We start from the raw sequence: 26,265 nt of genomic DNA on the forward strand, positions 1-26,265 counted from the left end.
TCAACACTATACTACCTAAACATATAAAATCTAAAAAAAAAACAATACTTTATATAAAACAATAAAAATACTAAGAATTTACCACACACGAGTCAGAAGTCTGCTATATCGTACGTGTCGATTATAAGCTGGAATTTTGCATACAATGCTACTTATGATTCAGTGCGCTATCAAAACGCACGTTCGAACGCGTACTTAGTCAGCAATATATACAATACATAGCGATAAGTACGCGAACAATGATTTATTGTTTATTTATCGGAACATATAGTTATGTAGTTATTGTAAATCTGAAAGTGATGCGGACGTTGTATTTTGATACTTGTGTCGGTGAAAATATGTCTGTTATTTGGTTGTTGGTAAACAGTTTTGTTTTTATGTTTGTAATGTTACTTATGTAATTCATAACAAAATAGTAATTGTGGTCTATACACGATATACATGTAAAATATCTGAACATTGCTTACCTCAGTATAAACCGAATAAAAAATTCAAAGTACATGTTTTCAGCATTTAGAATGATTCACATGAAAATTGCGTCAAACTCAGTCTAGGAGTTTAGTAACACAAACACAAGGAATCATATTCGTTATACTAAAAATGTGGCTTATTTTTACACAAAGTCTCTTAAATAAACGTCATACATAACTAGATATACATAGATATATTAAAACTGTCTCCCATGGAGATAGGCAGAGTCAATGGAACGCTAATTACTACGAATCTTACATTCGCTTCTTCTCCAGTCAAATAGATACATAGCTATATGTAAACAAAATCCGTTCATTTGAAAAGGTGTATGATTTTAATCTCTTTATCTCATTGATAATTGTCCTAATATATACCTACTAGTATAGCTGTATGTCATTCACATGTTTAACTGATAATAAATGAAAATGTCAAAAAGAGAGTAATTAAAGTAGATAGGCCAATATTAATTGGTATAATCCAATATCAATACGATATCTAAATTCGTCCTATGGACGAGTAAATTAATTGGTCTGTCTTATTGTTACTAAGGTAATTACAATTTTTATTTATATTAAGTTTTACATAATATACTAATACGGTACCTTATATATTTCGAAAAGCATGTAGCCTTTTGATTGCTTACGATTAGGTAATCCATCTGCTCGTTTACCATAAAATTACACGGTTTTTGTATAATTATATTATTCAATACATATAATAATATTTGTATAATTTGGCGTTATTTGCGTTGTATTATACACGGTGTAACAAAAAGGTGGTATAGATATCAATTGCACGGTTTCTAAATAACATAACAAACTATACGGGAAGGGATTTTTAAACTCATGTTGCCATACACCAAATACAATTCCCGACTTCCTTTAAGAATTTCGGAAAAAATTACAAGCGAAGATTTTAAGTAGAAGATTACAGTAGTATGTATTTTGGTACCGTACTACAATCTGTTATCAGTATATCAGTGTCGATTCGCAGTGCAAAGTAGTCGGTAGTAGTTACTAGTGCTTGTAGTATGTCGCAGAATGGATCGTGTAGAAACAGCATGCAGAGATCTGAATCTATGGAGGCTCTCACGTAAGATTTGATAATTTAGTTACATTTTAGTATCCATTATTCGTGCCTATGTCTAAGCTAGATTTTACTTTCAAAAACACTCTTGGTTCTATAAGTGTATGTGAAAGTAAATCGCGCAAAGAGTAATGGCAGGAAAGATCAGATTGTTTTTAGCCGACTTCAAAAAAAGGAGGTTCTTAGTTTGATCTGTATCCCGTGTTTGATGAAACGACTTTGATGCAGTTTTTAGCATAATATTTTTAAGGCTTAGGTTAAAAGATTTTAGGTAAATTACCCGACTTAAAAGAAATTGAGGTTCGCACTGCACTGCAATTAATTTAGTACGTCTCACTAAAGTTATATTACAATAATAATTACATAATTTTGTGTTTATTACACAATATTAAGTAATAGTGCATTATTACCATTAAGCTAGACTTTACACCAAATTTTAACTGAATCCCAACACCATTTCAATAGAGAGAAAACTTAAAATCTTAAACAAAATCTATCTCATCAATATATAACGTTGTATATTATACCAATAAATATATGGAGCGTTTGATAACAACATCATTGATAACTTAATAGTGGCCATTAAAAGACAATTTAATAAGTTATAACATTTCCTAGTGAATCAATCGCGAGGTATTTGGTAAATAAAGTTAGTCGGCCGTTCGTCACTTCATGGGCGTATAGTGTTTTATGTAGTGGAATTAGTTATTTAGTTGACTATTTATGGTGTTTAGTTTTTGTGTGTTCATTGTTTAGTGAGATTGTGAAGTAGTGTTTTGTGTGGTTTGATACCTAAGTTGGATAAAGTGTTATAAAGAATATTGGTCTAAAAAATTCCAGTAATTATTGAGTTTGGAAGTAGATCAGTGTTTCAGTGTTTGAATGATGGAAATGATGATGTAATTAAAACTGTTGTGAGTTCCCCATTTTTACTGAACACAGGGATTTTTTATTTTGGAAGATTTTGGGAATGAATATACAATGAAGAAAGTAGTCAGATTCAGGTAACAAAATTGATATCTTTTGTTTTAAAATTGTAATAAAAGTACATATTACTAATTTTACTTAATATAATATAGTGCTGAAGAGATTGTGTGTTTGAACGCGCTAATCTTCGGAATACTAGTTCGATTTAAATAATTATTTTTGTGTTGGATAACCGTGCATTTATCGAGAAAGACTATAAGCTATAAAACATTACGCTACGATCAATAGGAGCTGAGCAGAGTGGGTGAAACCGCGCGGAAGTAGCTAGGTTTTATTTATAAGATAACAAAATGTCGGATCTGTTTCGTGTCTCAGTGTGTCTTTTACGCTTTAAAGAATATGAGTGTCGGTGAAATTGTATATTTATTTAACTCTTCATTCTTACTAACACTTGTTCTAGTTGCAAGTTTTCTTTAGTTAGTCTTTTAGGTATTATTTCTGTCGTATCAAAAACTAAGGTGATTCAAATAACATTAAATTCTTATCAGAGGTCTATTAATAGCTTAATTAGGTGGAAATAAAACCTGTTTCATTGTTAAAAAAGAAAGAAATTCTTCATCTTATCTGGAAACTAAAATTAGGACAACAGTGTTTCAATAAGTCAAAATCAAAATAATTAATTTGTCTTTGACGTAAGGCATGGCATGTCTGCTGACGTATTGTCTGCCGTCGACTACCTAACCGGTTTTCCGGCTCGAAAAGCAGGAGTAGGAACGGGGTGGTTTTTAGTCAGTAAGAGTCTAACACTCCCTCTCGCCTCGGCGGGAAAAGTAACAGGATGATTTGTCCCTTTTTAAAAAATAAATATATTTCTTTAAATTATCTCTCTATGTTGTGTCTACTAATTATATTATCTTTCTAATCACGAAACTTCAGAGTTACTGTTAGCCAAAATACAAAGAATTTTAATAAGTACTTTGGTAAATAAAATTCAAAGCATTTTCTAAAGTTAATTGTACGTTTTCACGTAAATATATAACTTAGTAGTGAAAGTAGAAACGAGATAAAGCGAAAGGGCATGCTTCGGTAGCTCTCAATTATAATAGGAAGGTATGCACACTAAAATAATTCAAAAATATATACGAAAATTGTGAAATAAAGGTCATTTTCCTGTAAAGATATGTAGATAGAATTTTCTTTAATTAAAAACAATGAAAGTTTTATGATTTAGATATTACTAATTACACGCGGCTTCACCCGCGTGGTCAAAGAAAAAAATAAAAATTATCAGTAATAGTTCGTAACTCGACTAGTTTCAAGCCACTCTTGGAGCTCATATTAATCGCTTGCGTGGCTTGAAACTAGTCGAGTCGTGCGGGATGTTATGTTATGATGTGTCTTATATGCTATTAAATAATAGCTCAATGAGTTATGTGACTGTTGTATTATTCTATATAATATGTTGTTATTACTTATATTTCCTTTTATTTATGATTCAATGTCCGGTGAAAACGATCCCGTGTGGAAATTTTTACTGAGTTGCTACACACACTGATTTAAATGCGTAATAACACTAATATTATATGTAAATGTGACAGTATGTTTGTATGGATGTTTGTCCGTCAATCACGCTGAAACTACTGCACGGATTTTGATGTTTGGTATAAAAACAGCGTTCTGCGCTCTGACTGGATGGTTTATTTGAGCCGGCCAATCAGACCGCCGAACGCGCTTTCGTTTGGTTTTCGTTCCACGAAAAGCAAATTCATACTAAGGGTACTGATATATAGTTTAGAATATAGTATTCTTAATTTTGATAAATACTTCTTTTAGGTATTTCGTATTTTTGTGAGTCATACCTTATTTATTAAAGCTAAAATATCTAAGATTTTTACTTAGCGTTAGGTAATTATTATAACTATGAAAACAACAGAGTAATTATTTTGGTGGTATTCTTTCAACATAAAGTTAATTAAAAAAGTATTTTTGATAGTTAATTGACATGTTTTTCTTTATTTGTTTGTGGGGTTTTTCAAAAGTATGTTTTTAAAGGTTCGTTTGCCTTGAAAACCTTCGTTGTGAAGTATTTTTGGATCAGATTACTGGTTTTCGGTGACTGGACGAGACTGGTACTGGCAGGTTTATCATAAAAAAATCATGATGAATATTTTTAAAAGACGTTCTGTTCTTTTCAATAACTCAAGTTTAAGAATAAAACCCACTTAAATAAAAGATAAAAAAGAAAAACTTAAGTTCCTTACCGCCGTAATCAGAGTCATTTAATGGTTACTTAACCCAGTCCTTAACAATGGTTTTCGGTACAAAATCGATACTGAGGAACAGTTTAAGTAATCTTTGAGTGCGGCAGTTTCTCTTTAAACAGTTACGTGTGTTAGCCGATAACAATTCCTAACCCCCAAAAAGCCGGCAACGCACTTGTAACGTCTCTGGTGTTTCATGTGTCCATGGGCGGCGGCGATTGCTTACCATCAGGTGATACGAAAAAAATGTATTAAATATTTTAGTATCTGACGAAAGTTATAATGAAATTATTAGAATATACCAGGTTAACATAAAACTATAATTTTGTTTCACCACATTATTAACTAATACGACCTTTAAACAAACCAGTATTATTAAAAACAACAAAAATAATAAGACACCGGTTTAAATTAACACTCAATTTAAGTGTTATTTTCTAAGAATTCATTATAAAAACTAGACTGCTAGTTATGTGTTTATATACCTAGGTTTATACATAGGTATATAGCATGGCGCTGTACATAGGTCAGTAGAGTTCAAAGCCATACTGAGATACTAATAATTAATAATAATTAATGGTTAGAATGAGGAAAAAATGTGGAAAATACACATTATAATGTGTTATTTGTTAAGTAGAAGTAATTTGTAGGTTAATTGTGGAAGATTAGTGTATAGGAAATTGATGGTTGGAATAACTGGGCCATCATAGGCGGTAACTGTCAGGTGACCCGTCTGCTCGTTTGCTACGGTACCTGTTTCATAAAAAAAAACGTACCCGGTTGGCGCGGTGGCTGGGCAACTGGCTGTCGAGCAACGAGTGGTTTCGTCTCTCGCACGCAACAACTCTTGTGTGATCAACTAATTGTGGTTTCGGGTCTAAGTTATTGGATAGAAAATGCTATTGTGGGGCTACGTTTTATAAAAAACAAATAATAAACTTTGGTTATGACTTCGCTTAGTTAAATATCACAAGTTTTCTTGCTTATTTTTTCAAGACGAATAGATAGAATAGATGACACTTTAAACAGTTATCAGTTACTTAGATTTCAACATGGTTCCATGGTGATGCATTTCCAAAAACTTACTAGAAAAAGTTAATTAAAAATTGATTTTAACGAATAACTTCACCTTTTTTTAATCGACTTTAAAAAAATAGAGCCGTTTCTCAATTCAACCATATTATTCTTTGGCTTTTGATTTAAAGACGTCAAAATTAAAAACTGAAATCTATTTAGTAAAAGATTTTCTAGAAAACTCCTTACCAGGTACCAGGATCACATAAGACACGAAGAGTGATACACGCATCGAAGCGTGTTAGTGTAATGTTTCACGTGCGACCTCCACTAGTTTCCTCAAGCCATTCCTTCTCAGAACCTCAGTACTAAACACTATATTTATAGTATTAATTGCTAAATAATTACTGGGCAATGTAGAACATTTTATAATGGCCAGTGGAAAAATATAATAGTTTAATCTTTTGTTTATTTTACACGCGGATTCGACGTCTTGTTTAGATTTACTATTTGTATCACAAAAAATCAAATAGGGCCTAAACGAATTCAGCTTGAGTTTCAGATTTACTGACTAAATCCGACCCGTGGAACAACACTTGCTTTTCTAGCTGGAGCTCCGGTAAACCCGCGAGGTAGTCTGCAGCCCCGGATCCCGAGAGACTTAGAACTCAAGTTCAGTAGTCACAATGCAGTCTGCTTTTGTAGCGTTCCCCAACTATCCTCAAATTTCTAACAACCAAAAGACCGGCAACGCAATTGTAACGCCTCTGGTGTTTCAAGTGTCCATGGGCGGTAGTGATTGCTTACCATCAGGTGATCCGTCTGCTCGTTTACCGGCTTATACCATAAAAAAACAAATTTACAAAATGTATACTGAATTATTAATTCAAATGAAGTTGTCTTTCGTTTTAATTACTCGTTCAGCGTCATAGATAAGATAGTGATGTTCAAAAAACCTGATTTGTCAAAGATTTCTAGAGGTCAAATGGCAAAAACTGATTTAGATTACGGAATTATATTTAACACAAAGATTGTAATAATCCAAGATTATAGAGTATCAGCAGAGATATAACGTCTAGGTATTAATTGAACATTATTCATAGTCTTTGTTCTAAATTAATTATATTCTAGTCACATCCTCCATTTTCATTCAATCCGCATCTTGGTTTTGACATGCCCTCACGGTCGGATGGCGAAATTGCGATTACGATACGAAACTGATTAGTATGTCGTTGTCTCTTTCTTTCGTACTGCCCTTGACGTTGTGCGTGAGAGACAAGACGATTGGAATTTGCACTTTGTGCGGCTTTGTTACTGCTTTTCTTTTATGGTCTCCTTGTAATACTAAGTCGTTTCTTTGTTTTAGTGTTTATTAGCTGTTTGATCTATGTTGTTATGTTAATAGATACTTATGATGGTAAATACTAGAGTCATCACTGCCTAGGAAAACATAATATATGTCATTTATAAAGAAACAAGAAGGAGAATCGGAGCCGCGGACTACCTAACGGTTTACTGAGGCTCCGGCTCAAAGCAGGGGTAGGAACAGGGCGGGTTTTAGTCAGCAAGAGTTCAATATTGAGTATATGCGGTAAACGGTACCGTTTGCTTCTCAAATAGGAGATAATGGTAGGATGCTATCAGAATATCACAGTCATAAGACACTTTTCATTCACACTAAAGGTTCTAACGATAATTGCTTAGACAGCAGACGTGACGATATGCGTGTATTTTGATGTATCATTAAGTTATCATTAAAATCATCATTAATACTCATTATGTTCATTCCAATGCTATTGGTCTCTCTGTCTTTTCTTTTCTTTGTCAATCGCTAGGAACAAACCTTACAAGGCTTATGATGTTAAGCGGTTACCGCAGCCCGTATAAGTTTTTAGTCAGTAAGGAATCTGACACTCTCATCTCACCCAAGGCGGGAGAAGTCAGAAGTTAGAGAAGAAAAAAGTGACCAAAATATACCAGAAACAATGATTTAGTTGACTTTGCTGGAAATTGTTTGTTTGCTTCATCTTCTCAAAGAAGACGCTCCAAATGATGCCATTTTTTTAGAGGGGAAAATCATCCCATGCATTCTCTCGCTTTGGACGAGGCGAGAAGGAGTGTCAAAGTCTTACTGACTTTAAACCACCCCATTCCTAGTCCTGCTTTCAAACCGGAGTACCGGTAACCCTAGCGGGTTACCGGTACTGTTAGCAGTCCGTAGCTCCTGATCGGCCTCAGAAACTCACTTACGAGCTTAAAAAGAGCAGTTACTACGTCAGAATTTCACAATATTATTCTGCAAATGTACTTCACCGGCCAGGCCCATTCACATTGCGTATGCTTTAACCACAAATAAAACAATACATTACAGAATAAATAATACAGTTACAAGCAAAATGTTTACAATTTCAACCGCATTTCTCATTACTACGTGATTTGTGCAGACTTGCACTCCTGACTCACGAGTGACCTTGATATGTCATCACGTCTCGTGTCGTCAGACACGAGTAGTTCGATGTGACGTCGTAATCGAGTACTCGCGTTATATCGATACTGGAATCATCGAGTTAGATCGAGATGCGATTGAGAATCGATTTTCCGTGTTGTTTCTGTTGAGGGTGATTATTTAGTTTTGTGAAATTAGTTTTTTTTTTATGGATAAGTGGTTGCTGTTCTTTGAGTTTCTAATTGCATTTATGAAATCATTGTGTGCTTTGTTTCTTGTTCTTCTGTGAAGTGCAACATTAAGGATCTGGACTAATGGAGTAGGTGCAATCTGGCTTTGGTTTATTTTCATTTTCTTTTTCTTCTCCATGTTACGACCACTTAATTTATGAGAGCAAGAGTAGGGTTTATTCGGCTTGTTTATTGTATTTTTTTTTTGTTTACCGTTGCCCCACATTACGATTTTCTCCTGTGTCGTGTATATGTGGCTAGTCTACACTATGTCATTATAGTGTTTCATGCCTATGTAGCCTTAGTGTGTCATGTTAATCACTTTGTAATCAACTATCAACCCATTACCACCACCCAATTTGGCAAATTTGCAAAACATTACGAATTTGAATCGACCAATCATTGGTAAATCTAAAATAATAGTTTTTCTTAACACCTTAAGCAACATGTTTTATGCCCGAATACTCAAACGCTACTCTATTTTAAGACGCCCTCAAAATAAATGTAGTTCTGTCACTACCAATTTATTATAAAACGATAGAGATAGCACGATATTTAAGTACAACTTAAAATCGAGTAGCGTTTGAGTATTCGGGCGTTAATCTCCCACAGCTTGACAACAGCGTACATCTAGTGACAATCTGACAATAGCAGGTGATGCTGTAACACTATGACGGGTACCAGGAAGGCATATCACGGAAGGAGTTAGCATAGTACAACCAGTTAGCTTGTATCTCAGTTTTATAGCGCGGCTGTGGCTGTGAACCGATTTAGATTACCCTACTTGATTGTCATTTGTTATAGTCTTTGTTTTATGTGAGCCTGGTAGTTGAGTGTTGGGATTTCAGTCGAAATTTGATGCTTTTTTTTTTGTTTTTAGTATAGGTAAAGGATGGTTTAGTATGATTTAGAGCTAGTAAATTTCTATAAAACATTTCTTCACTTTAAAAAATATTATTGTATACTTAATATATATGAAATATAAAAAATCCTAACCTTTATTTGTAATTTTTCTTCAATGTAGTGTAAGTTCTGAAATAATACATATATTGGGTAACAATTAAGGACCCTGTCACGCAACTTAAGGTCTAAAATCTTATATCTTCTATTTCATCTTATAGATCGAGTATAGAAATCTCAAACAAATGAATTAGAACTGTAATTAAAATCTCATAAAAAAATGTAAATTAGACAAAATTGCATTACCAAATTCGACAGCTTTCTCGAAAACCGCTGTAGCAATTTCGATTCGATTTGCAAATCAAATTTATCTCAATATTTCCGTTATTACTGTCATGTAATTACCTCGTTATTAAGGTACATTTACCAGTTCTCAGGTGGTTTATATTCAGTCGATTTTGGGTCCTATAGGCTTCGGTTCTTGACCTCACGATTTGGGTTTTTTCCACAATGTATCTTATGCTTGTATCACTGGGTACTTGATATGAATTTATTCTACATGCATAGTATATCTGAATAATAAGATTTTTTATAATTTTAATTATATAGTGTGTATTTTTAAACTAACGTTATTTGGTAACAATGACTAAGGAGCTTGTTCTTTTAGTTAATATTAGAACGGGCCAATAATGCAGTTTCTATTTAAATCCTACTTCTCTTGTTTATTGCTTAACCACTATAAGTACCTTTTTACATATTCTTACAACTGTCCTTTTCGTGCTATAAATGTATGCATTTAATCGGGTAATTATGTTACATTTAGTTGATTTAATGCAATTTTACCCATAAACCTCAGATAATACCTAAACAATAGTATCCTAATCCTTCTTTAAATATATAAATTTACCTTGTCTGTAACTGTAACGCAAAATAACTAGCCAAACTGATTCATGCTACCTTGAATAAAAAAATGCCAATTAGCTAAAACTCCACAAAGTAAACAAAGAAACTAACGAAACAAGATAATGATATTATTATATCCTCGAATTTTCTTGTAGAGTAATTAAAAACAATAAAATTTGCTGTCTAAACATACCAACATCCGCGTTTAGAGCCAAATCTACACATATCTATGTTCTATGTATGTATGTGTGTGTGTATATGTTCTTATGTACTCATAATTATGTAAATGTGTATGTAATCAACACATATTTACGTCACACCGACGTTACGTTGGTATTCTGAGACAGTTTTTATTTCCTTTTTTTATGATTGTGTAAAGCAATAGATTCGTGTTTTACAACGGGAGATTAAAACATAATATTACTTTATCTACGTTTGTTTTAAATATACTTGAGTGTTAAAATATGGCACACACTTTAAAATCATTATATACCTATAAAGATTTCCATTTAAATTTCCTTAGAGGGCTTAGTATGAGTTTGTTTCATATTTAACAAAAAATCGTAACGAGATTGCGTTCGGCGCTGTAATTGGACAGCTCAAATATACCAACCTATCAGAGCGCCGAACGAGCTTTCGTCTCAATTACTTTAAACGTATAGCAAATTTATACTAAGGATACAGAGCACCGAATGCGCTCGTTTCGATTTTGTTAAACGTAAAGCAAATTCATACTAGATACTGGTCCGGTGTAGCGAGTTACCATGAGTGATGCTGTGCTGATCGCCTGATATCTATCCGATGATCTGTCTGCACGTTGAACTATTGCATAAGAATATAATGAAACGAAATATATAAATTATGCAGTTTTAAATTCAAAACACGCTGTTTTTAACATTTTACCGGGAAGTTGAACGCCTTGAATATTAGCCAGTTACTCTTGATATATTAATAATAGAGACAGACTTACAAAAACTAATACTTTTATTCTATTTGGAACCGGTAACTAGATACTGCAAAATGTCATCTTGTTTATTAAAATGCTTATTTTTAAACACTTCTTTAACCTCTATCACATTCATTCTTTTGTTTATTACGTTTAAATTAAAATTATTTCGTATATATTCAGTTAGTATATTGTATTCACTCATTAAGACTGGTATCTTCTTCATATTTATTCCTTTAAGGCCATCTACCAAATTATAAAACACATCTGCAGTTGAATTCCATTAAAGTAAAAACATTTGCTTATTAAAGTAATCATAAAAGATAATTGTCAGCTTGCACCGCGGTTGAAATTGCTGTGTCGGTTAAAAAAGTGATGTTATGACGCATATCAGGTCAAGGTGTACCGTCTGATGCCTTGGCAGTCATTTTCGGTAATGTCCTAGGTACAAAAAGTGTCTATTTTCGGCTTGCAATTTGTGGATCATTAAGACCAAGTTTTCATGGTTTTTCCGTCTCTAAAACTGGTAATGTGATGTCTAATCAACCAATAGAATTATGTTGCTTACAAGCTATTGGTCAGTTTATATATTGACAGCTACGCTAATTGGTCTAATAGGACTTTACGTCTCACTAGCGCCAATTAACGAGTAGCTAAACCGAAAACTCCCGTTGAATATTGGTCGTTATCAAGTCTGGTATTTAAATGTAAACTTTATCACAATGGTGCTAATGTTGTATTTTCCTTGTTTACAGAGAGACCTCGCCTCCGTCGCCAATGGGCGACGCGAAGGAGTCTAAGATGAGCCAGATACAGTTCTCACCTCCTTTCGAAAAACAGGAGAGCTCGGTAAGTTGCGAAAAAATTTAAATATTATCCTTAAATACAGAATCCTTGAATCTGGCAACGCACCCTGTAACTCTACTGGTGTTGCCGGCATCAGTAGTCCATGGGTGGCGCTAATTGCTTACCATCAGGTGATGTGTCTGATTGCTTGCCGCCCTACGCCATAAAAACTATTTAGTGGATATTTTGGTTTTTGGTTTACTTTAACTACACAGAAAATCTTTCCATACATTACTTTACTCTATGAAATAGTTGTTACAGACTCCAAACCATATTCTAAACACTTATTCCAAAAACAGAAATACATTGCCAATCCGAGAATCGAACCGGAGACTATATTTATGTCGTCGTATTTCGACAAACAAATTGACACAATGTATCAGGTATTTCTGGTGCATCCTGATTGGCAAATAAGAAATCCAATTAGTGGATAACGGTACAAATCTCACAACAAATTAATGATACAAATTATGAGGAAACATGTATCTCAGAGTGAATGACTCAAGCTTTTTCTAGATAATTCGGGTTTTACTAGGAATTTAATCGATTAGTTTTTTATAAAGAATATTACCGATTCAGAACGATAGTTTACCGATTATGTTTATCGATTTATAAATGTTCTTGCTCTATAGTAGCTTATAATACTTTATAGCTTAGTTTTTACGTAGCTAAGTAAGTAAGTAAGTTTTAGTTTACCTTTCTCCTTCATGCATAATACTATAAACAAAGTCTTCAACCGCGTCTATCTGTCTGTCTGTTCATGATCAACTCAAAACGTACTCAGTTACATACAGTTTTCACTGGTGGACAGAATTATTGTATGATGCTAAATCTTTAAGGTGCATTTTAGTGTAACAACTAAAACTGTATTTGAAGTAGTATTTTAAGTGTGGGAGAGCCATGCTTCGGCACGAATGGGCCGGCTCGACCGGAGTGATACCACGGCCTCACAGAAAACCGACGTGAAACAACGCTTGCGTTGTGTTTCGTTGTGTGAGTGAGGTTACCGGAGGCCCAATTCCCCCTTCCCAATCTTCCCCATCCCCGATTCCCGAACATAAATTCCTAACTCCCAAAAAGCCGGCAACGCACTTGTAACGCCTTTGGTGTTTCAAGTGTCCATGGGCGGCGGCGATTGCTTACCATCAGGTAATACGTCTGCTCGATTGCCGGCTTGTTCCATAAAAAAAAAAAAAAAAAAAAGTAGTGCAGCAGCCTCTGCATCAATCGTGCTGTCACGGTCACGGGTGTGCCTTCAAAATATGCATTCAAAGTAATTATAAGAGCATATAGTTATCACTAGCATTTGAACAGGCTGGCCTATCACATGGGTCGTCGTTTACCCATCCATATTAGACCTCCGGGTTTCTGTATACCCGGAGCTGCGGACTACCTAGCGGGTTTACCGGGGCTCCGACTCGAAAAGCAGGATTAGGAACGGAGTAGCTTTTAAGTCAGTAACAGTCTGACTTACCCTCTCGCCTCACCCAAGGCGGGAGAAGACACAGGATGATTTACCGCCCTCAAAAAAGAAAAAGACCTACAAATAACCCACAAATGCCAAAATGACTTACAGACATCCCAAATAGATCTACTACAGCCATAAGCAGACAACCTCATCTCCCACAGGTGTAGATTTCTCAAAGAATACAAAATAAACTGTGTCAATTGCTATAGATTGTAGTTTCAACATGCATTGCATAATTGCCATTGTCCAAACGTAGTCTCGCATAAACCGGTGTTAAAGTTATAGGTTTATTTAGAAACTCCATTACGTTTCTTATGGTCTTATATCATAATTATGTTTTCATGTCAATGAGCTGAAAGTTTGTGTATTTGTGATCTAGTTTTCGTTTGACTCTCTTTAGATTTCAGATTTTCGCTCATGGAATTAAAGGGTTGTTGTGGAATCGGGGATTGGGACGATTGAGAAGGGGGAATTAGGTCTCCGGTAAGCTCACTCACACAACCCAAACATTGTTTCGTCGGTTTTCTGTGAGGCCGTGGTATCACTTTGGTCGAGCCGGCCCATTCTGACCGATGCATGGCTCTCCCACACTCAATCTACTACTATCCACTATCTTACTTACTTCATCGTTGTTGTCTTTCTTCTTGACAGAACCCTTTCTCATCAAGTCCTAGTAATTTTATCGTACACCTATATAGAATTAAATACCTATTCGTTAAATTTAATAGTTTTCCTCCTACACAAGACCATCGCTTGACATTGTCCTATTACAAAGACACATTTAAATAATGATGCCACCTTTGAGCCAGTTAAATTCTGATTTCCTTTAAATTTTCCTGGTACACCAATAACAGTTAGTTCTAACTATACATATAGGTGATATGAAGGCCTAATAAAAAGTTATATAAGGAGGTTTCAATAGAAGGAGGTTGGCTAATTTTCTGCACGACTTTATTGCTTTCCTCATAGACCTGTTCCTGGTAAAAATATTACTTTTTTCCAGTGGTCACATGACCATAGAAAGAGCCTTTGTAATATGTTATATGATTATTATAATGGAGTGATTTATATTAGCCATTAGCGGGAAGATTTATTTCTTTATTGTGTCACCTAAATGTATTTATTATATGTAAATAGAATTTTGAAAATATATTTATTTGCATATGCCAAGGTTTGTAATTTGAGATTTTGTTTATAAATTTTATGTTACTTTTTCCTGTTTGTAATAATAAAAAGTCGGTTAACAAGGATACTGTGCAGTGAATTGTATTTTCTGAGAAATCTTAGCTTAGGTGATAGACTCGAATACTCGAAAAGTGCATTATATATCCGCTACTTACCTCTTTAATAAAAAATAACGAATAAAGATTATGTAGCTTATATAAAACTTCTGCCAGTGACTTCGCCCGCGGTACTAGGGGATAAAAAGTAGAGCTGCACATCTTTCTCGCACAGCTACTTTGCCGCTTCAAATCTTCATTTCACTCACACAGCTACATAGCTTAGTATCAGCGGAAAATGGTCACACAGTTTCACAGCTTAGCTATTATATCTTCACATCTCTGGCGGAAAAGCACCCTAAAACCATTAAGAATTCCAAAATTCCAAAGCAACCATTATCCTTCCTCCTAAACACTTAAGTACACCTGCACTAATACTTAAAGGTCAACAGCGCATATACATGTACCAAACATGAATCTTAACTACAAACATATACACAGCAAATCATACTACACCTCCACTATAAGCTGATCTCCCATTGTCCACAGACTATGTACTACTTAAGGTCAGGTTAGACTGGTTAATTACAATGAGAGAAAAACCTACTACAAATATACTGACAGCAAATCAGACTACACCACCACTATTAATTGATCTCCCATTGTCTATAGACTCTAGACAACTTAAGGTCAGGTTATACTGGTTATGTACCTACTACAAATATACATGTAGCAAATCATACTATACATCCAATATAAATTGATCTCCCATTATACATATATTCTATACAACTTAAGGTCAGGTTATACTGGTTATAGACTAACTGAAAAACAATGGCTACTTAAGTTACCATAAAGGTTTTGTATAGGGAAGATAATAAATATCTTATTGTTCATCGTCTGATGATGGCCAGGGCGCCTTTGGTAGGTGCAAGTCGAGTAAATACGTATTAGGTTAAAGTTAAAGTTAAGGTTCTTCAAATTGGTAGGTTGGTAGGATTGAGGAAGGAGAAAAGATTGTTTTATTTTAGGTTAAGGAAAAGTGGTGTTTACATCTTTTTGAATTACATTATGTACACAAAAAAGCAATCGTGTACCTATTTGATTCGATACTCCCAAAGCCAGGCTATGTTTACTTACTAAACAAACGATTGAAACTGCGGATTATAGTAAATCTCGTCTAAAGAAGCTCCCACCTCTTTGTTCAGCAAAAGACGTATTCCGGCTGATAAGAATAGCGATTACTCATTAGGCTTCTTTAAAAAAAATCCTCTTTACAACAAAATTAGTTCGTAATACAATATTAATTTTATGCTTTTTGAATTGAATTCTAAGCCAACCCTTAGTCTTTACCCTTACTTACCTGCACTCATTCAAAACTCTCCATTACATTTAAAATACCATTATACCAATATTAAGTACACTGTATAACTTGCAGGTGTGGCAGAAACGCCAACAAGCGGTGTGTGTGCGGCACGCGTTCAAGCACTATGGCTCCAAGAAGCGACCCAACCACGTGCTCAGCAACCTCAACATGACTGTCGCTAAGGGTACCATGTAAGTACACCATCAGCCATCAAGCATTGTAACAGGATTAGTTCAAAGTCAAAGCATTTATTTACATATACTGCCTCGTTGGTCGAGTGGTCGCAAGTGCGACTGCCAGACAAGAGGTCTCGGGTTCGATTCCCGGGTCGGGCAAAGTATTACTGGGCTTTTTACGGCTTTTCGAAAAATCTCAGTAGTAGCACGGAGTCTGGAAATGTGTCCAGTATAATTATGGTATCCTAAATTAGGCACTTTTGAAAAGTCAAATTGAATTGTCCGTCTGTCAGTGAAGCTAGGTGTTCGTTCTAAAGTGTACCTTCGAAGCTAGTTGAATTAGTTCCTTGATATAGGACCACTTCGATGAATCAAATGACTGGTTTAAAAATAGACAGATTTTAAACTTCCAATGTTCCAAATTCTCGTTGTAAATGGTTATCTAAATAGGAATCGTTATTGGAAAGTTAGGGGCACTATCAATTCTTTGATATAAAGGTAATTAGAATAGTTGTAGCTGAAATATTATTAAATTAAATAATCTAATAGAGACGATGACGGGGTATGAAAATTAAAATTCTATTTAGTCCATCAGTTAGTAATGAAAAAATATTAAACACTTTTTTTTATTTTGTTTTATCATATAAGGTAACAATACTTAGATAAAACGAATCAAAGTTTAGGAGTAGGAAAATACGTAAAAGTGACGTCATGCGACATTTTATTTTGCGATATTTTTTTCTGTATAGTATTTGTTTTTGTTGATTGATATGATAGTATTTGTTTCCATAAGAAAATAAAAGATACGTGGTGTCTAATATTTTAAAATAATCTACGAGACAGACATTAAAATTAGTCATCTACCTTATTATTAACTTAACATAACAAACAATAGTTTGAAAAAACAGATACCTAACTGTTCGTATTTACAATCCTATATTATTCTATATTTACAAGTATTGGCAGAAAATCTAACATTTCCCGTTAGAAGATGTAAACAGGATGCGAATCTTGGACCAAAGCCACATCAGATAACAATATGCAATCTAAGATGTCGTGTAGATCTATCAAGGAACCTATTGACTAACGGCGTGTTGACTTGATCTATCGTGAGAATTCAAAATGGAATGTTTAGGTACTACTATGTTGCTTGGATGAGCTTCCAATATTTTCGGCTTTGTTGAATGATGGATTGAAGATATTCCGAGTTGATAATAATGAGTAGACGAAAATGTTTGTTCTCTTTTTTTTGTAAATACGTGGCCCCACACTAGGATTTTCTCCCTGTGTCGTGGGCGCGTTTACAAACATACAAGTTCACTTACCCATGACACCTAGACCCGAAACAACATTTTGTGAATTGCACAAAGAGTTGCACCGTGCGGGAATCGAACCTATCCGTTACATGGCAGCCAGTTGCCCAGCCTCTGCAGCAATCGTGCAGTTAATATTCAGTTTTTAATCGACATCACTACCGTGGTCTCTAGGATCCAAGATTTTTTTGCTAGACAGATACCAAATTATGGTGCATATATTTCCACCAATTTGCGCGAAGTTTTTACGTCGAATTTTATCTTACAAAGAGATAAGGATTCGCTTACTTAAATAGGCTGCTTATAGGTGTACCAATTCATCAGCATCAGGCGAGATAGTGACAAAAATTCGAAACAAATACACACGACAAATATCTCATTTCTTGTTTCTTCTAACAGTAGGTAGTCTGAGGAGGAAGTCTGGCTCAGTGCCAAAGTACAGAGGGCGAGGAACAAAAGATTATTAACCTCTGACAAATGGTATTATAATGATTATAACAATTGATGCTCAACAATTATGAGTAAGCGGAAGTTTAAGCGATTGTTGGACAAATACGTGGCTCTTGAAGGATTCAATCGCTATTAGGAATTTTTATTGTCATTATTTTGCTTAGTGTTGTCAATAATAATTATCATTCTTTCTCTCACTGTTGTGTGTCCGCAAAAATGTTTGAAATCTTTTCTAGGGTTGTCAAAAGTTCTTTAGTTGTGGATGTTAGATAAACTGGCTTTCATTATAATGTTAGGTTTAGTTTACGGACAAAATTCTTCGCCTTTTTCTTTCCTAATAAAAGTTTTCCAACGGTCCAACTCTCTGTTCCTAATCTGTTTCTTTTAGCTGTAAGTCCTCCATGTAACTTAAATGAAAAAAAGAGGCGTTTTGTCAGCATTTGCCATTTGTAATTTCGTTCAAAATACCTTGTTTTTAGTCTTCTCTAGTCTCAGATACTTTTAACAAAGTATGAAAGTAGATAGATTTAACATATTATATTCCCACATCGACAAATGTCAATCATTCAAAATGTCCCATCTTGTCCATTTTACTGTATCTATCTATCTATCTACCACGAAAATCCCTCAAAAGTTTCTGATTTTACCCACTACACTCTAAACCCAACACATTCTTCTAGAAAGGTCTCCGCCTATGAACTTACGGTCACCCTTACCATAGTCAAACGACTATAACAATAAAAAATAACAATTACAATAAATAGTATTGTGCTCGATTGTGTCCCATGTTATAATAGTCGTACGTCAAACCGTCCTTTGGCGACGTACGTACGTCAAACGACGTCAGTTTAAACTGACCAGTTAATGACTGACGCAACAAATTAAGTTTTATTGGACGACTTGACTTGATCTGCGTCTAATCAATTCTAATAGCTGTGCTATTGACCTTTGAATTGTTTGTCTAGGTAATTATGGTTTACGCAAAATTATGTTTTATATGGTTGGCTTGATAAAACCATGGTTGGTATAAATAGAAAATTAGATGAATTATTTTGTTATCGGCTTGTTCACGTAACTGTTTGACGAGGAACTCAATTGAGAATAGTATCAGTGCGACAATCACCGCGTCGTGTGTTGCGGAATGCTGTTCATGAATATGAACCCCTAGTATAGCTTGAAACTAGTCGAGTTCCTCGTCAAACAGTTACATAACAGTAAGCACGTAGTATGTAGACGTAAGCATGTCTTACTACTCATAATGCCATCTTATATGAGCCTAAAATCGAAATCCCTTATTGTGATTGTAGTTCAGCCAGAAGTTTACAAGCGCACTTCTTAGAGATGTTTTTAAACATCTTTTAAGGAGGTCATAAAGTATTTAATTTTATCACATAGTAAAGGCAAGTCATTGGTATTCCCCAAAGGGCTTATGTACTTACCTTGTACCTTGTACTTACAATACCGGTACTAGTACTAGAAAAATCAAGACAAATAGTTACGCATCTGCAATTATTTACGCCACAATCCATATCCTTCGAAACGGAAGTCAATGTTGCCTGACGGAAAAAATACTCAGTTGTCATTACACGGAAGAGGATCTACTTATACACATTACGTAGATACTTGTCTACCATTTGCGTACTACTACGGTACTAGCCCATACATAAACAAAGTGGTGAGAGCAGAGTATATACCACATTTGTCACAAACTTAAACCTTTAACTGCCGGGCAAGGTATCTCGGGTTCGAATTCCAGGTCAGACCAATTATTGCAGGGATTATTTCGGTTTTTCGAAGATTTCTCATTAGAAGCACTGAGTCTGGAACTGTGCCCAATATATTGCAATAGGCTCACCCCCTATTACATGGGACTTATAACACAAATGGATTTTTTTTTTTTGAGGGGGGAAAATCATCCAATGACTTCTCCCGCCTTGGGCAAGGCGAAAGGGAGTGTCAGACTCTTACTGACTAAAAACCACCCCGTTCCTTCTCCTGCTTTTCGACCCGAAGCCCCGGTAAACCCGCTAGGTAGTCCGCAGCTCCGGATCAGAACACAAATGGATAGAATGATAAGTGGTGCCTGATATAGTGACCTCACCTGACACAAAGTCTTTAGCAGTGGCTTATTGTAGGCTTTGATGGTGACTATTACTTCAGCATTTTGTGACAGGTTCAACGGAGAAGCCAGGATGATATGATAACTATAATCTCAGCTGAATATGCTATTAAGCTGGTATTACAACCAGCAATCGACGCCTGCGCAACAATAGTACATCGTAGTCAGGAAGTACTGACTGACTGACTGACGTCAAGCCATACTGACAATTATGTCTCCATATACGAACACTGACTATTACATACATACCAACAGACAATACATAACAAATACCTGTTCACAAGATAGTCGCCCTAATATAGTATGGGACGTGATCAGCACGCAAATTGAGGCCTAATTACTGACGGAGGACGGACTATATTTGAATGTAGGTTGTGGTTGTGCACTCGGTATATATTTTCGTAAGAAGTTCTCTCTTATATTTTGATGGGTACCATGTAAACTGTCAAATGATTCAATATTTTACAGAAAAATTAAGATTTAAAGGTATTCTTTTATTTAGAGAGCCATATGTCTTAGATATAATGACTGTTTACATAAAAACCAACACATTACATTGACTGCATGGTAGGTACGGTGGCTGAGCAACTGGCTGCCGTACAACGTGTAGCGGGCTCGATTCCCGCATGGAGCAACTCTTTATGTGGTCTACAAATTGTTGTTCTAGATGTCAATGTGTTCTGTGTGAACTTGTATGTTTCTTAACCCATACACGACACAGGAGAAAATCATATCCTATGAATCCTAGTGTGGGGCACAAAACACTAATTACTCATGTTATGTCGAGAATGAGGTGTCGGGTTCAATACTTATATCAGGTTAAACTAGACGAACATTACTAAAGTCAGACTACCCAGTAAACACTGGCATTAAGATAGTTTTAAAACTCGTGTAACACGTTGTTATAATAATATCATTATTTTTTATATATTTACGTAGATAAATATTCTAGATGCACATTCTACAAAACTCGGCGGTAGGATTATAGTAATAATACGATGACTAGGAAAAAACAGCAAAATACAGGTTTCCTAGTTAATTAAAATAGGTGCATAGTTGTTATTTTATCGTACATGTTTATTTATAGACAATTGACGTTGTTAAATAATTTAATAACGCGTTGAACTTAAGCACAAAATCTAGAACTTATTATAATATATACTGAGTGTAAACAAGTCGCTCTCAAACGCCGCAAATAGATGTTGGCAAAAAAATGAGATTTATTTTCAAAAACTTAAGATTTTTTTATGTAACATTAGCTGTAATCAACTGCTTAAGCCTGATGTTGCATGAATAACATGAAAACTAAAACGATGAATGTAATAAAAACAAAATTAAAAATATAGCTTATTTCGGCATGTTTTTTTAAATGCGTTTTTATTTCATGGTTATAAGTTTGCGTACATTTCTCTGTAATATATCCATGCTGTAAGAATATCAACATAAAAAAAATTACTCGCTGAAAAGTAGTATATGCAATGATGAAAGAATTTTCCAAATCGGTCCAGTAGTTTCGGAGCCTAGTCCATACAGACAAACAAAACAAACAAATAACCAATTTTTCCGTATATTTAGTATAGATATATGTATATAAGTATGTAATGTATACGTAGGTATGTACTTCGCAAAAACCTTTACTAAGAATTATTCAATATTATTTTTTATACCATTCTTGTTAGACTTTATACTACCGTGTTAAGGTCGGTTTTTGCATATAAGTTTGTTTTTTTTTGACGTAAGGTTGGTATTCCATTAATAAATGCGTATTGATGGGATCCATTAGCACTGAGATGTCAAACACCATGACCTTATGAGTAGTATTGATGGTTTTGTGAACGATGTAATATTTTCTTTGGTTTTTTTGCGCAAACATTGACATTGATAATAATATGGTGTGATTATACAAGGGATTTTTTCTTTTTTATTTCAATGTCCGTCTTGTAGATTATTTTGAAATATTTGGTATGTATTTTTTATTTTCTTACGGAAACAAATACTTTCGAAGATATATAGATTTGAAATATCGCGTGATATCATTTCTAGGTACGTTTTATACGTAAAAGTATTTGACGTATTGTTATCTTATATGAGAAAATAAAAAATACGTGTCTAATATTTTTTCATTATCTAACTGGCGGACTAATTAGATTTTTAATTTTAATATCCCGTCATCATCCCTATTGCAAAATTATCCATAATAACAATTTTACTTAAAAAAAAATCGTTTCCCCGCAGTAGGATTTTCCTGTATCGTGTGTGCGTTTACAAACATACAATTTCACATGCACATGATACCTAGACCCGGAACAACAATTTGTGGATCACACAAAGAGTTGCTCCTTGCGATCCAACCCACTACATGTTGTATGGCAGCCAGTCAATAACATAACATAAATAACATAACTGTCGAAAATGTTAATACTCTTTGATCCTTCCAGAAACAATAAGATACGCAAAAAATGTCTGAACACATAGCAATACGCATAAATATATATAGTTGTAGACAAAATAGACGATTATAACCGCCGCCATTTTTTGTCCAATTCTATTATTATATCGAGACGATACAGGAATAAACATCAATGGAATATTTTTAACTAATACGAGGCTTGTATGGAAAATACCAACGTCTATTAATGGAAATAACTGAACTAGACTTATGTATGTTTTTACTATATGTTTTTTTACTATGTATTGGTGTTTGTGTGGGGTAATCTCAGAAACTGCTGGAATTATTTTGATACATTTTCACTTGGGGATAGGGTGTCTAATGCGAAAGTTTGAGTGTAAATTTTCTGCCAAAAAGTGGTACTAATTGAATAATTGAATTATTGAATTTGTAGGTTCGTGTAAATTACTAAATGTGAAGTCGCTTATATATAAAGTCGTATATATTATGTAAAGTAGTTTTTTTACTTATATTAAAGTAAAAAAAAAATGTAATTTGCGCCTTTGTTTTAATGATTCGAGGTGACAACTCAGCAATTTACTAAAACATACCATTTACAGTTGCCATAAACCCATCTTACCTCTACGTATGGGTTTTATAACGACATTGGCAAAAGAGACCATATTACTTAGTTCTAAGGTTGTTGTTATATTATGTTTGTAACCAAAGCAAGCATTGCACAACACTCGACATCTCGACCTAAGTCTCCATCCTCTATTTTACAAAGGTTACTTAATTTATCCTTCCGTCACCCTTGGCTATGCGCATACGCACGAAGCATGACGCCTGCGCATACGCAGCCATTGGGCAAGAAGTCACAACCAAACAATTGTCGCCATCCTCTACATACCGTAATATATGTAGTCTTTTCCTTAAACATATATGATGAAAATCCACTGACCATCCTCCAAAAAAACACAAGCAAAAATCAACCTTAAAACTATGAGCATAAAGACTCACTCAACATTTTTTTTTACAAATAAACAAATGCGTAAAAATTAAACGAAATTCGACTTTATTGCTGTAAAAATAAGAGTGTAATAAAGTGTTTGTGTAAGTTTGTAGTGTGGAATAGAATGTAAATTGGTGTTTCGCAAGTGCTTCGTCCTCGTGTGTTGCGCATGCGCGGGCGTCCGACCGTTGCGATCTCGGACGGCTTTAGGAAATGCATGTGATGCCTCAGATTAAGCGGCGGCGTGGTGAAATGGAATGGGTAGTGACCTAGAGTGGAGTTACTCAGTACACACTGAGTAGACTGTGGATGTTTTAAGCCAAGAGAAGAAATAGTTACACAGTAGGTACACACTAAGTAGAGTGTGGGTCTTTTAAGCTAAGAGGAGAAATAATAAGACTAATAATGACAGGTGTATGAAACTATTCATATTTTAAAGAAGGGAATGTAATGTCTTGCTCGTTCTTTTTCATTCGAAGCTACACTTTGGAACGAGCACCTACCTTCACTGATGGACAGACTATTATTATTTCTTTATTTGTTGAAATTTCAAAAGTGATTTTGACTTTGACTTTGAACATGATTGTAATAATCGTCACACCCAAAAATTTATTTGCGCTAACCTAAGTTAAATGTGTACAGAAATCAACTAATCTTTTTAAACCTTAGAAACCATTAAATGCTATAGACAAAAATAGGAGACAGATACAGTCAAAATGAATTATTATTAGTTCGTTTGACGCTAATAAAGGGTTTTGTCAACAGATACGGTCTTCTGGGAGCCTCAGGATGTGGTAAGACGACCCTGCTGTCCTGCATCGTCGGCAGACGGAAACTGAACAGCGGCGAGATATGGGTGCTCGGGGGCAAGCCTGGCACCAAAGGTAAGCAGGATCGTCAACATCATCATCATCAAAATTAGGACTAAGCGTAGTAGGAGGATATTTTTGGAAGATATAGTCACACACGTTCATTTGTATCTTTAATATTTAAATCTTTAATTTAGTCATCAAAACTGCTTAATAAACCCCGACTTTTATCCTAAAATAGGTAAATATTCTTCTATTCCCGATAACGGTTTACTTGATTTTATCCTTAAAACGTAAAAATAAACTAAAGATTTGAGGATATTTTTTTAGAAAAGAACATCTTTTTATCGTTATGGAATAAAAACTTCTATGCTTTTCCTTTCAACCGAAATTAATAACCAATAAATCCAAAATTTCTGAGTCAATCTCAATTTTTTAAACTAATGCAATTTATACCAAAATACAGATTTTAGATTAAGATTGGTTATTAGTATTGGTCGTTCGTGATCCTCCTATTTCTGAACCATTCTTCTAACATCTCCAATAACCTCAGGTTCTGGAGTACCCGGCAAGCGGGTAGGCTACATGCCCCAGGAGATCGCTCTGTATGGAGAGTTCACGATCAAAGAGACCATGATGTACTTCGGCTGGATCTTCGGCATGGAGACCAAGGAGATTGTGGACCGGCTGCGGTTCCTCCTCGACTTCCTCGACCTACCCAGCGAGAACAGAATGGTTAAGAACCTTAGGTACGTGGAGATTTTGGTATTTTTTGCAGTGGTTTGGAAGACTGTTGGTGATGAGGGTCTATGGCGAAATGTATGTTTTGGAAATGGTTAAATTTAATTTCAACTGCACGATTGGCACGGTGGCTGGGCAACTGGCTGTCGTACAACATCTAGCAGGTTCGATTCCCGCACGAAGCAACACTTTTTGTGATCCACAAATGGTTGTTTTGGGCTGGGTGTCATGTGTATGTAAAGTTGTTCGGTGATAAACGCACACACGACACAGGAGAAAATCTTAGTGTGGGGCAAAGTTTTATAAAAAAAAGTTGATAGGATTAAACAAACGTGAAAGAAAGACAAACACACTGTCGAGTTTAATATTGGAAAGGATTATTAAATAACATTGTAGTATTATGATAGGTAGAAATGAAACGTGTAAAATAAATTGACAAAATCAACATTGACAAATGCTTAATCGGAAGTCGATAAAAAAACACACATGTAAAGTAATGGATGAATTGAAAATTAATGATCAATTTTTCTACAAGTCACTACTCTTCTACCTACTTTTTAAATGTTAGCCAACAAAGTAGTCCAGTAGGTAGCCTAACAATGTGTTGTCCATTAAAAATGTAAATGTCTTCAGGTCATTTAGGCCAAGCCTTCGTTGTTGTTTACAAAACCCCTATTGAGGCGTACCTAGGTGACCTTACTTTAATTTCAAATAGGTGGCTAGGAATCAATCCATCAACTTCGTTTACACTAGATACCTATATCTTTTTCTAATAGAATTTTCATTGCGACAATTTTTCCTAGATTTTTTAAAGACATTATTCTGTTTTTTCGTTTAATTTCCTCGTTCAAAATCAAAGCCTCGTTCAAAGTCAAATCCTAAATAAGGCACTTTTGAAACTTCAAATTGAATTGCCCATCAGTCTGTCTGTCAGTGAAGCTAGGTGCTCGTTCCAAAATGTAGCTTGGAATGGAGAAGAGAACGAGCAAACTCAATAGTTACTTTTTTTTAATGTTACATTATTTGTTCTTCAAGCACGGTACCTAATTGATGTTGGACATTAATTTCTCAGCGGAAAATGCAGGATCTTTAAACTGGAAAAGATTATAGCTTTTCTAAGAGTTACCACAGAAACTATCCAAATTATGTATCTACCAAAAATATTTTTGCGA

General features: G+C 34.8%; 1 protein-coding gene across 5 annotated transcripts in view; it reads left to right on the forward strand.

The window, feature by feature from the left end:
- LOC118270582 (ABC transporter G family member 20) overlaps window positions 1-26,265 on the forward strand; it is a 106,888-nt gene that overhangs the window by 60,234 nt on the left and 20,389 nt on the right. For 4 of the 5 annotated variants that reach the window (XM_035586213.2, XM_035586211.2, XM_050698113.1 and 1 more), the window contains 4 exons: window positions 11,940-12,033; window positions 16,157-16,275; window positions 24,309-24,427; window positions 24,906-25,101. In XM_035586213.2, the coding sequence (XP_035442106.1) occupies window positions 11,940-12,033; window positions 16,157-16,275; window positions 24,309-24,427; window positions 24,906-25,101 (528 nt within the window). Of the gene's footprint in view, window positions 1-1,464; window positions 1,564-11,939; window positions 12,034-16,156; window positions 16,276-24,308; window positions 24,428-24,905; window positions 25,102-26,265 lie in introns of those variants that run through there. The other variant, XM_035586212.2, reaches the window with a different exon arrangement.

Source organism: Spodoptera frugiperda, chromosome 13, assembly GCF_023101765.2.
Source record: "Spodoptera frugiperda isolate SF20-4 chromosome 13, AGI-APGP_CSIRO_Sfru_2.0, whole genome shotgun sequence".
NCBI lineage: Eukaryota > Metazoa > Arthropoda > Insecta > Lepidoptera > Noctuidae > Spodoptera > Spodoptera frugiperda.